This window comes from Plutella xylostella, chromosome 5 (assembly GCF_932276165.1).
Source record: "Plutella xylostella chromosome 5, ilPluXylo3.1, whole genome shotgun sequence".
In the NCBI taxonomy this organism is placed as follows: domain Eukaryota; kingdom Metazoa; phylum Arthropoda; class Insecta; order Lepidoptera; family Plutellidae; genus Plutella; species Plutella xylostella.
Genome location: NC_063985.1, coordinates 13,153,597 through 13,170,498, shown reverse-complemented (window position 1 = coordinate 13,170,498; position 16,902 = coordinate 13,153,597). Strand labels below are relative to the sequence as shown.

The following is a 16,902-nucleotide window of genomic DNA, read 5'->3' as shown; positions in this document are numbered from 1 at the left end:
TATTACAGTGAAGAAAAATATATAAGTATCATGAATAATCATGATAAAACTCCTTCCAATCCAGATTTTAACATCATCATTTACCGAGGTGGCGGCAGCGCTCTGTCTGATTCCTTCACAGATCCTTGTGATTCTGTGCTTGAGCCGCTGGCATACGTGCATGCATCGTGCCGAGTGGTCCCGGCTGAGTGTCGCGTCGCCGCAGCCAGTCACGGAGGCCGGAGTGGTCCGAGTAGTCACGTCGCCTGCACCATTTTTCACGCGCGACATGGAAACGCTCTAACCCCCGCCTCTCCCCCGCCGCTCCATGCACCCCCCTGCCCGCGCTGGAAAATACCTCTCCTGAACATCACTTCCAACTTCTGATGTAATTGACCTTCCAACAGCGAGAATAGGTGAAGTTTGCTGATCAAATTTCACCTTTACCTAGCTAGTATTTAAATACTTACCTAGGTAAGTACCTACTGTAGGTATAAGATCAGGTAGACTTTGTAAGTATACCTGTACCTACCTAATATAAGCTAAGGTAGATAGGTGCTAAGATTACATAAAGGATTTTGAGATAATTATGTTAGTTAGTATTAGTTAATTATCTCAAAATGATATTCTTGCGATTAAAATTTCCCCATCTGTGTTAGTTGGTACACTGAAAAAAATAATTTTTAGCAAAGTACCAATTTAGCTTGGTAAAAAATTATTCAGCTGCATTCAATCAAGACATATTTAAATTATGCAATTAAGCTTAGCTAATATTGTACAAGCAAGTATTGCTAAATATTCTTGGCTTATTATTAACAAAGTACTCGTCTATTTCTAAATTCCGACTCGACAAAAAATTACCAAAACCATATTCGGTTGAAACTAAACAAGTTACATATTTATTACATAATAAGTAAGTTATTTAATTTTAGTCATAATCATAGTTGGCTATAGTTTACACCGAGCTTGGTTAAAATTAGACAAGCTTACATTATTGTTTCATAATAAGTAAGTTATTTCATTTTAGATATAATCATAGTTGGCTAAAATTTTCAGTTACGAGTTTGGTTAAAAATAGACAAGCTTACATTATTATTTAATGATAAGAAGTAATTTATTTAATTTTAGACATCAACGTAGTTAAAATTAAATAACTCACTATGATGCATGTAACCGTGCTACCTATATATTGGTAAATAAGCACAGCTCATTAATTAACAATTGAGTGGGCGAATACTATTTATATCCGAGTAACTTGATAAAAAATAAACAAGGAATCGGCTACATAGCCTGAGATTTCGGCCATTTCTCCCAAATCATAGTCGCGTGACGGACGTGTCTGTTGAAGCTCCGCCTGAGGCGGAGGTCTTCACCTCTATCTCCAAGCTTACGTTTACCAGACGGACTAACTAATAAGAAAGATGAAGAAGACAAACTGTTAAGGCTTCAAAATTACGCTTAGGCCTTGGACAGCTGTAGAACAAAGGTGTGAAGAGACCACAGAGACAAGGATAATTGCTTCAAAAGAGTTATCCATAGCTCAATACTTCAATGAATATGCCGCTCTTAAAAAACCGAAAGGATATGTCCTGGTGAGTTCAGTTTATTTTTATTTTTTGTCTGCTTTAGTTTAAGTACTTTTGAATACGTCTACCTATTCTACCCCTACCCCTCCGACTCGTATAAAAATGTTTTTTACGGAATTTTGTGTTTAGTGTTTTATCATAGGCAGTATGTATAGTTTAAATGATACGTTAGCGATAACCAATATGCAAGGGGTATAAACTAAATAATAGCTAATAATCTATATTTCAGGTTCAGAGGAGACATCAAACATAGCCTGTTTGCTGTTCATAACACCGTCCACCACCCTTAGCTGTCAAGCATTCGGCTGAAGAACGCAGCAAAAAAGATTTGGCGATTTCAAAAGCAGAGACAACGGCCAGTTTTATTCTTCATGTCAAAAGTTACTCCGATATCTGTACTATAGTAACAAGTAAGCTAACAAAATTTCTATAGTATGGGCTCACTGTCACCTTTTATAATTATTGTCGGTGAATCCATTGATGCATGGATGTTTAAATTGTATTCTTAAGTTACTTCTCATCAAGCAAAATATTGTCTAATATTACTTTAATGTGTAAATTACATTAGGTACGATATATTCCTGATATGACCTACGCATCAAAGATATCGATGATCATAGATATTGAATTTTTTTTACTAAAATAACTTTAACTAAAATAACTTTAATTTTTTTTGGTGTAAAAACTTTTTAGTGTGTAGCATTTATGATCATTTTCCCGATGACGAATGTGAATTATGTTTGATTTAGATCTCTTTAAAAGTTTATATGACGGTATTATTGGGTTGTATAAAAGTTAGGTCATTACATACCTATTCTCTTAGCTTATTCTATATTTTTTATCTTATCTTCTGGCTAATTAACTAAAAGTATAAATTTAGGTAAAGTAACTTGCTAACATTACAATAACTGTCATTTGTTTTTTATGTAAACAATGTATTAACAAACACAGTTTCTTGATATTGTGTACTAGTTTTAAGATTAATTCTTATAACAGAGTAGTTTGTTACCTGAAATGACTGTATGGTGTACTGAATAAAGCTAATTTTGTATGTACCTACATAATTTTCTTTCATTTTTTTTCTTAGGCGGGTTTACTGGGAAACCATAGCTAAAATACTTTGTTGCAAGTACCATTTTAAACGACCACATATCTAACTACATATTTTCAGTATGAGCTGACCTTGTATAATGGCTTTACGTAAAGTCATAGTTCAGCTTATACTGAAAATATGTAGCATAATAGGTATGTGTCGTTTAAAATGGTACTTGCAACAAAGTATTTTAGCTATGGTTACCCAGTAAACCCGCCTAAGAATACCTACAAAGTAACTTGGCTAAATATACCAATCTTAATTGACTAGAAAGAACATAGTGTATTAGGTTGGAAGTACCCAGTAACTTGGCTATGTATACCAATATGAATTGAGTAGAAATAACCAAGTAGATTAGCTCTCCCTACCCAATAAATTGATTATCATTATCAAGCTTTTTGTCTAGTTTTACGAAGCGACATATTTGAGCCTACTAAATTACTTTGCTAAACACAACAAAGCCCGTTGGTTGCGGCGACAGTTGTGTTCATTTCTTCAACCAAGTTAGTTGTTGCAGTTACAGATTGAATTGATTTGTAATACTAAGAAGCTTGAGTATTTTTAACAAAGTAACTCGATTCACTATAGAAAATAGGTTTGTTAAGTTTACTAAGAGAATAGATTAGAAGAAACCAACCTTGTATACGTATTTTTGAGCAACTTACTGGGTTAACATTACCAACATACGTTAACAAAGTTGACTTGTATAATTTTAGCAACAAACTTTGCAGGCTCCCTCCGAAGCAAGTTACTCGGTTGTAAATAGCAGCGGCTTGTTTATTTATAGCTGTTAATTTTTTTCAGTGTAGGTCCAGTAGAAGTTGCACAGGTGGTGCCTATGCGTCATTATTGTAAATAGGCACCTACACAAAGTAAAGATTAAATCTTAGAACTAGGAATAGGTAAGTAGTACGTATCAATAGGCGGCCTTATCACTAAAAGTGTTTTTTCCAGGCCACCGATGTTTTAAAAATATTTAAAAGTAATGATCTTACAAATCTTAAAAACCTACGTATGAACGTGGGGGCACGGGTCACCGTGTCAGTAAGCTACACGTTGTGTTATAAATAAAATGTGAGTGTGAGCACTTACTGCTGGTCAATGTCAGCACTTTATACCTACAGAATAATAAACACCCATTGTGTTAAAATCAGCCTAGTATTTACGTACCTACCTGATTTACATGTACCTACGATATCTGAAAAAACGTATACTTAGGACCATACTTATTTACCTATCTTTATTCAGAAAATAATTGTAACTTTATTGTAACTACCTACTTATGTTGTTGTTGCTGTCCTATTGTACCCCAGTGGTACAGAGGGCCTTTACAAGCGTGCGCCACGCCGTTCTGTCCTCAGCAACCGCTCTGGCCTCCGTCATATTTGCTACACCTATAATACATTGGATGGTACACCGAGTCGTAAACCCGTATATGATGGATCAAGCCAATTTATAAAATTTATATTATGTAACCAACTCTTAACTCTACAATTTGAACTGTAACTTTTGCGACAGAGGGGCCTCTAGCCTGTCCGGCGCCCCCGCAATGCCTTGCATGGCCCACGCTGTTAAACTGATGGTGGTGGCTCTAGGCTCCACCTCTACATGCACTCCTCATCACATGGTCTTGGCGAGTTTTTACACTTTAGATTATACTTACTGTATAATCTCCTGCAATAAGTATTTCATAATACCGAGCCTACTGACATTTTGTCCGGTGAAGGGTGACCCAATGACCATCCTTTACGATTCCAAGTTCCTGCGGAACCGGTTTTATTAATCGACTTCTGAGTCGGAGCCGGCAGAACCAAATATGTTTTAATTGTGGTGCTACGTCGCGCGGCGCCGGCGCGGGCAGCGGACAGTCCTCGCGCGGCGCCCGGCACACTCGCTCGCACCATGACCACGGAGTTCACGCGGGAGCAGGTGGCGGCGCACAGCCAGCCCGGAGACGCCTTCATCATCATCGACAACGTGGTGTACGATGTGACGGCGTTCCTGGACGACCACCCGGGCGGGGCCGAGGTGCTGATGGACAACGCGGGGCGCGACGCCTCCGACTGCTTCCACGACATCGGGCACAGCCAGGACGCGCGCGACTGGATGCTGCAGTTCCGCGCGGGCGAGGTGGCGGCGGCGGAGCGGCGCGAGGTGCGCGTGCGCAGCGCCGCCTGGGCCGAGCCGGGCGAGGGGGACTCGCTGCGCGGGCTGCTGGCCGCCTGGGCGCCGCCCCTCGCGCTCTCCGCGCTCGCCGCACTACTCTACTTGTATCTGTTCGGGTGATGGACTATACAAAACACCAAATAGCAAATATGTAAATAATTCTACGTAGATTACAATTATTAAACTTAAAGTTATTTTAAGAATGACGAAGCAAATGTGATACTTCCTTACTATCGTTGTGAATAATATCGTTGTAAGTATTGTATGTACTTACATGAAGGTCATGGGCGTTTTTAACCCAATTTTATAAAGTTTGTAAAAAACTTGTTTTATTATTTAAGATTTTATAAATACTTACCTAATTTACTCGAAGAAAAAGTTATTTGATGTTGTGAGTGTGTTTTTTGATCCAATTTATAAAAGTTTTAAATAAAAATGAAAATATTGTTTGAAATACTTTACTGTGTTTATATGTATATGAACCCAAAAAAGCAGTGAAGCAGGAATCATACTAACCCTGTGCAGGCAAGGCACCCTAGGTTGAAACTATGTACCTACTAATAAATTGGTATGTGAAATGTTTTACTCCACTACGTACATATAATAGATATACAGGAGATAGTAGCTATTCAGTAATCTCTGCTTGCAGCCTGCATGGTAGCTAAATGGCCACGTTGCAATAAATAACTGCAGTAAGTAAACACCTACATTTAGTGCCTATATCATTTCCTCGTGTCATCAATTATCTATTCAGTACGTACATAAATTAGAAATTACACGTGCAAGAAATGTGTGTATGTAAGGTGACATCAAGACATCCACCGAATTCATGGCCGAAGGCCGACATACGAGTATACTCAGGTAAATTTTTGGGTAATCAAAATGTTATTGGACTATGTCTATTGTAATTGGTTGGAATAATAAATAATTAATTAAGTATCTAAGTACACTATTACCTACGTACCTACTTATACGTCATCGTGCAGGAGAGAGCAGCGTGGAGAGAGCTATGCACGGGGTTTCTCTGATGGATCTTATCACAAATGAGGCTATCCGTCAGAGGGCTAAGCTTACCGACATAGCTGTCAAAATATGCAAGCTGAAGTGGTAGTGGGCTGGTCATATCTGCCGAAGAACCGATAACCGTTGGGGTAGACGAGTTCTCGAGTGGAGTCCACGAACAGGCAAACGCAGCGTGGCACGCCCTCCCGCCCGCTGGACTGACGACCTTAGGCGGGTGGCGGGTAGTGGTTGGATGAGGAAGGCCGAGGACCGAGTGTTGTGGCGCTCCTTGGGAGAGGCCTATTTCCAGCAGTGGATGATTATTGGCTGATGATGATGATGAACGTAGCGTAGGTATGGCTCGCTCAAGGGCTTGCCATTGAAACCGCGTCATTACTTTTATTATATACAGGTTGTTGCAAAAAGGGTATGCTGCACATGTAGGTTTCGGATTAGTACCTAAGTAAATCATTTCTGTAACATCCCTCGGCCTCGGCATTTCTCGGCCGTATAGACATATTAGACATTGAAGTATAATGTACTTACTAGTATTATTAGTTCAATGAGTAGATACCATTTTTCAGATAGGTATGTAGAATAGAATAGTTTCAGAATAGTTTAGTTAATTAAAATTATTGGTAGATTGACCATAATGACCATCGACAAATACCTAAATGTAAAAATTTACGTCGACAGGATATTTTAGATTTCCGTCGAGGTTTTCCTCTGCTAGCATAGTGGGAATTTCAATTATTCATTATCATAAATTTTAATAATTATGTACCTATAAATAACTTGTATAAGCTTCTTACAGACAAGTTAACCACGGGTGCGTATTGCGACGTATAAAAACGAAATGTATAATTTCACATTAATAACGTTCACAACATATAATGAACGTTACGTATAACAACAAAATCTATATTTTCATAAGGTATAAGATTCAATTGGTATAACGTACATTTTATATAATATCAAAATATATAATACTTACGAGGACTAATATCAATTCGTATAACATACATTACGTATATCGTTTAAAATATATACTATCATTTAGTATAAAGTTCATAAAACATACTAACATAATTATAATAACATAATCTGTGTTTAATTACCCAACACCGTCAAACCCCCTAGCACCAAAACCTAAAGATAGGTGCGACGACGAGCAAAGCGAGGAGGAGCGTGTTAGGTGCACATGTTCGTCGAAACCAAAGCGGAGCGCAGCGAAGCGGAGCGGAGCGTCTCCCCACATAGCGTCAATAATAATAATAATAATAATGTCAAAAACCCTAGGTACCAAAACCTAAAGATAGGTGCGACGACGAGCAAAGCGAGGAGGAGCGTGTTAGGTGCACATGTTCGTCGAAACCAAAGCGGAGCGCAGCGAAGCGGAGCGGAGCGTCTCCCCACATAGCGTCAATAATAATAATAATACCAAAACCCCTAGTACCAAAACCTAAAGATAGGTGCGACGACGAGCAAAGCGAGGAGGAGCGTGTTAGGTGCACATGTTCGTCGAAACCAAAGCGGAGCGCAGCGAAGCGGAGCGGCGCGTCTCCCCACATAGCGTCAATAATAATAATAATAATGTCAAAACCCCTAGGTACCAAAACCTAAAGATAGGTGCGACGACGAGCAAAGCGAGGAGGAGCATGTTAGGTGCACATGTTCGTCGAAACCAAAGCGGAGCGCAGCGAAGCGGAGCGGAGCGTCTCCCCACATAGCGTCAATAATAATAATAATGTCAAAACCCCTAGTACCAAAACCTAAAGATAGGTGCGACGACGAGCAAAGCGAGGAGGAGCGTGTTAGGTGCACATGTTCGTCGAAACCAAAGCGGAGCGCAGCGAAGCGGAGCGGAGCGTCTCCCCACATAGCGTCAATAATAATAATAATGTCAAAACGCCTTAGCACCAAAACCTAAAGATAGGTGCGACGACGAGCAAAGCGAGGAGGAGCGTGTTAGGTGCACATGTTCGTCGAAACCAAAGCGGAGCGCAGCGAAGCGGAGCGGAGCGTCTCCCCACATAGCGTCAATAATAATAATAATGTCAAAACCCGTAGTACCAAAACCTAAAGATAGGTGCGACGACGAGCAAAGCGAGGAGGAGCGTGTTAGGTGCACATGTTCATCGAAACCAAAGCGGAGCGTAGCGAAGCGGAGCGGAGCGTCTCCCCACATAGCGTCAATAATAATAATAATGTCAAAACGCCTTAGCACCAAAACCTAAAGATAGGTGCGACGACGAGCAAAGCGAGGAGGAGCGTGTTAGGTGCACATGTTCGTCGAAACCAAAGCGGAGCGCAGCGAAGCGGAGCGGAGCGTCTCCCCACATAGCGTCAATAATAATAATAATGTCAAAACCCGTAGTACCAAAACCTAAAGATAGGTGCGACGACGAGCAAAGCGAGGAGGAGCGTGTTAGGTGCACATGTTCGTCGAAACCAAAGCGGAGCGCAGCGAAGCGGAGCGGAGCGTCTCCCCACATAGCGTCAATAATAATAATAATGCCAAAACCCCTAGTACCAAAACCTAAAGATAGGTGCGACGACGAGCAAAGCGAGGAGGAGCGTGTTAGGTGCACATGTTCCTCGAAACCAAAGCGGAGCGCAGCGAAGCGGAGCGGAGCGTTCCCCCCACATAACATCAATAATAATGAAAATACGATACGACAATCTTTTATACTTTTTGTGCATTATACATTATGATAATTATATCCTTTGTGGAATATATGTTATTAAACGTTATATATTATAAACGTTATGCATTTTAATCGTTATATCAATTGAAATTATACTTTTTGAACGTTATTCTTTACGAAATTATGTATTTAGTAATTATGCCTTTCGTTTGTTATGCACAGTGATCGTTATACTTAATAAATTTATATCATATGGGCTTATACCTTGTGAATGTTATACCATTCGTTTTTATACCTCGTATTACTTACCCGTTAACCACAGAACAACGCGGACTCGGGTGACTATTCCTATACAGGAATATAAAAATAAATAAAGGAATATATGTATAACGAAAAAAAAGATGCTTCCCCATACAAACATTTGTTGTTTACGTGACACTGTGTATGGGGAGTAGATATTTTTTTCGGGAATATCCCAAGGTCATCATAACAAAAGTTGTTCTGAATAAAAAGCTCTGTGACATACTTCCGGATGTGCACCTATGAAAGACTCACCCTGTATGGTGACCTAACACCACACAAATTTTAGTCATGAAAAGAGCTTTCTAATGACAATAGGTTAGGTACTTACGTCTGGTCGGTATTGGTAGGTAGGTGCGTACGGCTCCAATACATGTTTGCCCCTTATCATTTTCCTTTACTTATTTAAATACTGCATTCATTTTCGTTACAGACGCCTCGCAAATAAGAAATACACAGGTTTCAAAACTGTAGCTGTCTGCATACTGCGTACAACGACGCGGACTCGGCTATGTTAACTGTGGATTAGTGTGGATCAACATTATTCTATTTAGATATAATACTAAATAGCGTCCTATGGCGACACTTTGTACATCTGTACAGTGCATACCACTAACTACCATTTATCATACAATGGATAATATGTTAAAGTATTCTTATTTATTTATACTTTTATATTGCTGAATTGAACAAAATTATTGTGTATTATCAGGAGATTAGAGACGTGGTGCTTCACCAAAGGGCTTATCCACAAGCTCAGAGTTGCTCAGCGTGCTATGGAAAGGGCTATGTTAGGCGTGTCCCTGCGAGATAGGATTCGTAATTAAGAAATCCGCAGGAGAACTAAAGTTACCGACATAGCCAAAAGGATTAGCACGCTGAAGTGGCAATGGGATGGCCACGTAGCCCGCAGAGCCGACGACCGCTGGAGTACCTACAAAGGTTCTGGAGTGGAGACCCCGTGTCGGTAAACGGCGTGTCGGTCGCCCCCCAACCCGTTGGACTGATGATCTGCGGAAGGTAGCGGGAAGCCGCTGGATGCCGATGGCGGGTGACCGTTTGGGGTGGCGATCGTTAGGAGAGGCCTATGTCCAACAGTGGACTACAGAAGGCTGAGAGAGAGATCAGGAGATTTTCATGCTTAAAGCATTTTGTACCAGTCAACCAGCAGGAAATTCAGTGGAGCAGATTGATAGTATCAGTACACTATAATAATCCTGTGAAATATAAAGATTTAAAAAAATGTGCCGTTTGTTAAGTCTCTTAGAATAACTAGGTAGACCGGTGCCCATCTAGAAGTTTATTTAAAGGTAAAGTCAAAACTTCTCGAAAAACATCTCCTTGAAATCTTCAGTATTTATTTAAAAATACAAATAAATAAATAAATTTATTTATAAACAATTTTATTCTAATTTCATAACTTAAAACTGATGGCCACCCAGGGGTGATTGTAGAGCATTGATTTGACGATATTCAGTGATGAGTTGAGTACTCGGCCATAATTTTACAGAATTACCTACTTAGCTGGTCTCATTATTACCCCCCCAAATACTTAACTAAAATTAGAATTTTCCCAAACATTTTACACCTTTACTTTAATACACAACACACAATGCAACTTGTTTGAGTAAACTTAGTTAGGTTGATAGGCATAAAAGATATTTTAAATGAACAAATATCTAAATTATCATATCATTATCGTTAGCGAACTCTGCAGCAACAACTGTTCATACAAAATTACCTACTTAATAGTAGGTAAATTAATGTACGAAGTAGGTACACAGTAGGTATCTGCACTTCATGTTCAGTGCAGGGAGCGTCTCCCGGAGGTGGTGGGCCACCGTGGACCTACCACACGGCGCGGCGCGGGCGGCGGAAGCGCCACGCTCCGTCCAGTGTCAGCGGCCGCCGCGTCTGGCGCCGTGTTTATCAGCGTGCGCCCGCGCCGCCGCGAGTCTACAGAGATAAGTCGGCGCTGTCGATGCGTCAACTTGCTCAGTCACCTCCGAGCCGCCGCCGTATCCGGTGGTCCTTGTTCACACACACACACTGACAGACAGCTAGCAGCCAGCAGCCAGCATGGCAGACAAGACGTTCACGCGAGCGGAGGTGGCGGCGCTGGGCGGCACGTGCTTCGTGATCGACAACGTGGTGTACGACGTGGCGGCGTTCCTGGACGAGCACCCGGGCGGGCACGAGGTGCTGCAGGAGGCGCGGGGGGGGGACGCCTCCGAGCAGTTCAGCGACATCGGCCACAGCCTGGACGCCAAGGAGCTGATGAAGAAGTACGCGATCGGCGCGGTGGCGGCGGCCGAGCGGGTGGAGCGCGCGCCGCGGCAGCTGCACTGGGAGCAAGACCATAAGCAGGAGTCCTCGGGGCTCGGCTGGAAGCTGCCCGTGCTGCTGGGGCTGCTCGCCACACTGCTCTACTCCTACCTGCTCGCCTAGCCCCCCGCGCCCCGCCGCGCCCCCCGGTCACCCTCACAGACTGCTTCATTACAGTTACGTAATGGCCAATTAATGAAATGATAAAAGTGTGTTCTGTTCAATGTCAAGAGATTATGATGGTTGAACTAGGTTTTAGAATAACAATATGGATTCATAAGTGTAAATACTAAAGTGGTTTCTACGAGAATTGTGTACTTAGGTGTAGTCTAGCCTTGCAGTGTTTGGTACTATGCACTTGATGTAACTGCTATCTACCTACTGCCTAGTAGTACTCAACTACTAGAGTATGAAGTAAATAGTGAGTGATGGCTAAGCTATTACATACTGTGTTTAATTAAATCGTGTATATATCACTAAGTATGTGTGTTTCGTACGACAATAAGTTATTTTTTATAATATACTTGTGTTGTGTGTAACTAATAAAATTATGTAGGTATATTCATACACCTATTAAAGATGACGAGGCATTGTAAAATATATTAAATTTATTAGATTAAATTGAGGTACGTACTAAGCATAGAATAACTAAGTACTAAATAATAATTTACTCGCCGTTGTTCGGACCACTGCCTAAGGATTGTTAGTCAGTGCATAGTCGCATTCGAAGCTGGAGGAGAAAATATTATGAAACTTAAAATCTTACCTGAATGTATGATCCATAGAAGCAGTCGATCTTTATCGTGCACTGGAAATCGAAACATTGAAATGTCTCGATGCGTATTTTCACAATTATGATATGCGCACTTTGTCATTTTATTGCGTTGGGCGTAAATCGGAGTCAATTAATCACAGTATGCACAAGTCAGTAGATAAGTAGTCGAAAACGGAGTCCAGGGGATAGCAGGGGTCAAAACAGTACGAAAACGATAGGAAAACACGAGATATATGCGATTCGCAAGGAAACCAAAGAACGCATAAAAATTGTTTTTTCAAACCTACCTACGCATCGAACATTATTACGTTCTGTTTTAAGCTGTTTGTTCCTTTTGTAATTTTATATAAATTATATTCATTGTTTCCATTTCAATTGACTAAGTAACTTTTTACTAATATAATAGGAAGGAAAATAGTGTTCAATAATATAAAAATCTTTATTGAAAAGAGCGTATTTTTTTTATTAGTAAGTTTTTTATTAATAGTAGGTACTTATAGGTTTACGTAAAGTGGAAAACATCACACGTTCCCAACTAATGGCGCTCACTATTGCCATCTAGTGATTATTCGTTAGTTCTACTACGTTAGCAAGTAAACTCGCAACGTCTTCTTTCAAAATGGATTATGCAATAATTTAAGATTTCGACAAAATTCTACCACTAACGACATCTTACGGATGATTCAAAACTAAACTATCTAGTTACAACCGGGCTAAGGAGATTGTCATTCTTTAGTACTTAGTTATTCTATGGTACTAAGATTGTGCATGTGCGTTCGACACGTAACACATTTAAGATCATTTTTCACATTAGGTATGATAGGTATATACTTTTTTGTTATTGTTTTTACTTCTTCACGCTATGTCATGCTCTGTATCTGTAGGCTGTGGGTATATTGCAAAATATACATATTAACATTATTTTTTCTGTTTATTTATAAATAAATTGCATTATATAAATTGTTTTTAAGTATTTTTTATGGTTCGTGTTTCATTGCTAGGCAAAGGCACCCTTATTTATATGGGGGAATTTTACTTCCTGTTCTCAGGGTTCCATGTACCTACCAGACAACCCCCCGATATAATACTGAGGTCGCATAAAAACCAGCTGTTTCAAAGTCATATAACAATAATAATATATATTATGTCCTACATTTGTACATACATATACAATAAACTAGCAAGTTTACATACTCAACCACCATCACCGTAACAACCGAGCCGACTTACTGTAAATTTGTCTCATTTCTACAGCCTGTAATACCTACACCATGGATTTTTTTTAAGTCGGTGTAGAGCACTTTACTGCTCATTATTGAAAAAATATCAAGTCACCCCCACTCACCCCTTTTTAGCTTACTATACCTAACTTTTTTGCAACAGCCTGTGTTGTATAGGTAGAGTATATACGATCAAAAAAGGTATGTTGTACTTTATTGTACTGATGCTTATTTATTTCCGACTTGAATAATTTTAGCGCATGATAAGAACTTGTTTGTACATTAGAATATTCCAGACGCTCGCTCGTATGAATATCAAGTAGAGTTGGCACAAAATTACTACTTACAGATAATATTATAATCACATGACGAGCACCTATTATTGTAAACATGATGATACCATTTCAAATTCAATTTTCAACAAACGAGTAAAATTGGATTCAAATCGGTGTCGGCGATCTAAACCTATAATACGTATTCTAGATGTATAGATAATACCCACGTATACCAGCTAGATATATTTTAATAATATGTGGGTATACCGACTTACTGACGTAGATAAATTTATTCTACGAATTATCAAAAAACGATATAGCTGTTTATCAAAACAGACTTGGTAATGATAAGTATATTCTACTAATCGTTAGGTAAATAGGTATATTTATTATGATAATGTAGTTATCATAATGTAAGTTCTGTACCTACCTACATATTACGGTGACGGCGCGCGAGTCGCGACCGAGCGCAAGGCCGCCCGGTGCCGCGCCAGTCATCGTGATCAGGCAAATACCAAAACAAACAATCAAGCCACAACAACAAGGAAAAACGATTGAGTAACCTTAATGTTGTTTTTTATTGATATCTTTTTTGTGTTATTAGAAACTGTAACTATCGGTTGCATCATATTTCGTTGAGTCAATCCTGCAATTCGTCGGGCATTGAATAATGGCGCTGTAAGCGGCGCTTCCGGTGGGCAGCGCGCTTCCGGCGCAGCGCGGGCTTTCAGCGGCTCTTATCTGATGCAGCGCCGCAGCGCTGACTGCGCCGCCTCGCGCCTATACTATGCAATCAACGGCTTGTTCTGACATATACCTACTGGCAGTCTGGCACACTTTAGAGAAGTACCTAAGTACTAATGTTCCTTAGCCACACTACACTACTGTCTACTTGGTCGACCAACAACTAAACTTGTACAAAAGACGATTGTAGCTGTATTATACGTGTTTTATAGATCCTCAGTTCTATTACACCTCCATCGCAAAAATCCTTCAGCAGCATTTGCATTGCTAATCTGACAGAAGTTAAAACTGAGGTAGGTACATAGATAGATGTTACAGATGATCTAACAGAAGGATTGGTGATTGCTAGTGCGCGGTGGTGGTGAGGACCTGTTTTTGTCCTGACACAAGCGGCGCTGCAGGAGCCCTCCTCATCCAGCGGCTCTGTGATGAACTGTACAGTGTAGTGATGTAACGAATGTGTGTTTTTGGACATTCGCGAATGCGAATGCGAATGCGAATATCTGAAATCGACATTCGCGAATGCGAATGCGAATATTCAGTTTGTGTTCAAATTTGGCGTTATTTGTATGGTTTGGTTATTTATATTATTTATCCGAGGTACGTTCCGGTCTAGGCGCATTCCAAATCAGACTAAACAATACAAGACGCAATTTTTTTTTAAAACTTTATTTAGCTCCGTAACACTTACGACACATTGCGACTGTGTGCAGTTTCTGAGGACGATTTACACGAAACATTTAAACGTATTTAAATGTATGGCTGTCTTGCTCTGACACTATACTATCAAATTACGCTACTTTTGTTTGTTTATTTACACTCACGGGCAATGAAAATGATCCATTAAGAAAAACACCAAATTACTCCTAAGCGCAAAAAAAATACTTAATGACGACTTCTGCAATTTTTAAGTTCATTTAACGACAAATCAGAATATCACCAACTAAAAACGTTAATATTTTATTTAAATTTTCTATTTAATGTTTAAAAAAAATAGGGGCTATTTGGTGTCTGTATTTTTTAAGTGGAACTATTTCTTTGCACGTGAGTGTATGTTTAGGTATTATAAAGCTACAAGGTGGACCAATAGAAGTCATCCGATGTTGTTTGGCTCTCATTTTTTTAAATCAAAAACTTGGATTCTGTTTTTTGATTAATTTGAACCTTTACAATTTTATTGGTAAAGTCTAGAAGATGATATCGGCAAAATGGGCGCTGTCAGAATTGATTGCCATACGGGTTCCTTTTATGGCATTTCTCATCACTCCAGCGAGTACTTCGGCCGAGAGATTCTCGCACTCGCCTTAAGGGCTTCCAGAGACACGGGCTTATTCACATAAACACGGGTCTTCAAAAAACCCCTCAAAACCGTCTCAAACGGCAAAATCGGGAGATTGTGCAGGGAAAAATGACAGATAAAACGAAAAAAAGGCGTCCCGAAAACTAAATAAGTATACACAATTATTCCGCGATCTTAGGGAGTATATCACTCCATGGCCTTTGAACTTATATTCTGCATTTGTCTAGTCCACCAACATCAAAACAAATTTGAAATTGGCGTCCATTTGTACAAATGAGAGCAACTTCCAATAGGGTGATTACTTTTGGCCCTTCTTGTATTAACTATTTCTAAAGTTTCATTGCCCAAAAAAATAATTAAGTCAGTCAGTCATGAGATTGAGAGGGTAACTTGTAATAAAAGGTTATAGACTAATGGATTTTGATTTTGTTAACCTACCATTATTTTAAAATACATTTTTCTAATAAGTACTGATATTCGCAAAACATTCGCACAAAATTTTGCGAATGCGAATGCGAATGCGAATATCCAAAAATGTGCGAATATTCGCGAATGCGAATGCGAATGCGAATATTCGTTACATCACTAGTACAGTGTACACTCGTGAGGCGATCGCTCCGCCCCGCTCTGCCTCGCTGTCCGCAGGCTAGAGCGAGTGAGAGAATGTTAAACTGTATCGTTTCAATAATTGAACGAATCTTCTCTCTAAAGAGTTATCATATTCGCTCTGCGCGAGTCCCGCGGGAAATCTGCTCCACACACACACACACACACACACACACACACACACACACACACACAGATATACACACACACCTGCACGCCTCGGCACCGCTATTACACGCCCGCTTTGTACTACTCGTACATTATATTATGAATTATCTAATGTGGGTGGAATAAAACTTGAATTTGTGTTGGCAGTGAAATATAAGTCTCACAGCTTCAACTAAAGTACCTACCTACTCTACTGCCTGATGGGGAAGACGGAGGTACGTTGCTGGACACACGACAGATGCATCATTTATAAGTGAGTCAGTTAACTATCCTTTCCTTCGAGTCCTTTATAACTATTACTTACAACTTATAAATATGTATAACAATGAACCTATCGAAAAATCTGGCAATCTGGCCGTAAGGCTACGTCCGCACAGGCAGGAGGCTTGCTTAGCGCCTTATCGAACCTAAACACACAACACACAACAAGAATCACAAGCGAACGCTGGCGCGCGGAATCGGCATCACTGTGTTAAATAACGGGAGAATATTCGAATTAGGGCATGCAATACCGCAATACCGGTATTACGTAATACCGGGATCCCGGACAAAATTCTATTTTTTTCAATACCGGTATTGAAACCTAATACCGGTATTGAAGTAATACCGGTATTAGGTATTACTTCAATATATAGACACCGGATGTAAAAAAAATAATTGTAAAATTTTAAGTCTTAATACGTAATTATCGTAAAAATCTTTTACAAAATACAGG

General features: G+C 39.9%; 2 protein-coding genes and 1 long non-coding RNA gene across 3 annotated transcripts; all 3 read left to right on the top strand.

The window, feature by feature from the left end:
* Positions 1-978: 978 nt before the first annotated feature.
* Positions 979-2,620, top strand: LOC125491474. The gene is made up of 2 exons (XR_007268329.1): positions 979-1,571; positions 1,795-2,620. It is a non-coding gene; the product is annotated as an uncharacterized LOC125491474 (long non-coding RNA).
* A 1,745-nt stretch (positions 2,621-4,365) lies between these two features.
* Positions 4,366-5,141, top strand: LOC119692447 (cytochrome b5). Its single transcript, XM_038113177.2, has one exon. The coding sequence runs from the start codon at positions 4,561-4,563 to the stop codon at positions 4,942-4,944; it is 384 nt and encodes a 127-aa protein (XP_037969105.1). The 5' UTR covers positions 4,366-4,560; the 3' UTR covers positions 4,945-5,141.
* A 5,613-nt stretch (positions 5,142-10,754) lies between these two features.
* Positions 10,755-11,702, top strand: LOC119692405 (cytochrome b5). The gene has a single exon (XM_038112990.2). The coding sequence runs from the start codon at positions 10,854-10,856 to the stop codon at positions 11,220-11,222; it is 369 nt and encodes a 122-aa protein (XP_037968918.1). The 5' UTR covers positions 10,755-10,853; the 3' UTR covers positions 11,223-11,702.
* Positions 11,703-16,902: the final 5,200 nt, after the last annotated feature.

What these genes read in the sequence shown, in the direction of transcription:
- LOC119692405 (XM_038112990.2), top strand. Translation starts at nt 10,854, where the DNA reads ATGGCAGACAAGACGTTCACGCGAGCGGAGGTGGCGGCGCTGGGCGGC.
- LOC119692447 (XM_038113177.2), top strand. Translation starts at nt 4,561, where the DNA reads ATGACCACGGAGTTCACGCGGGAGCAGGTGGCGGCGCACAGCCAGCCC.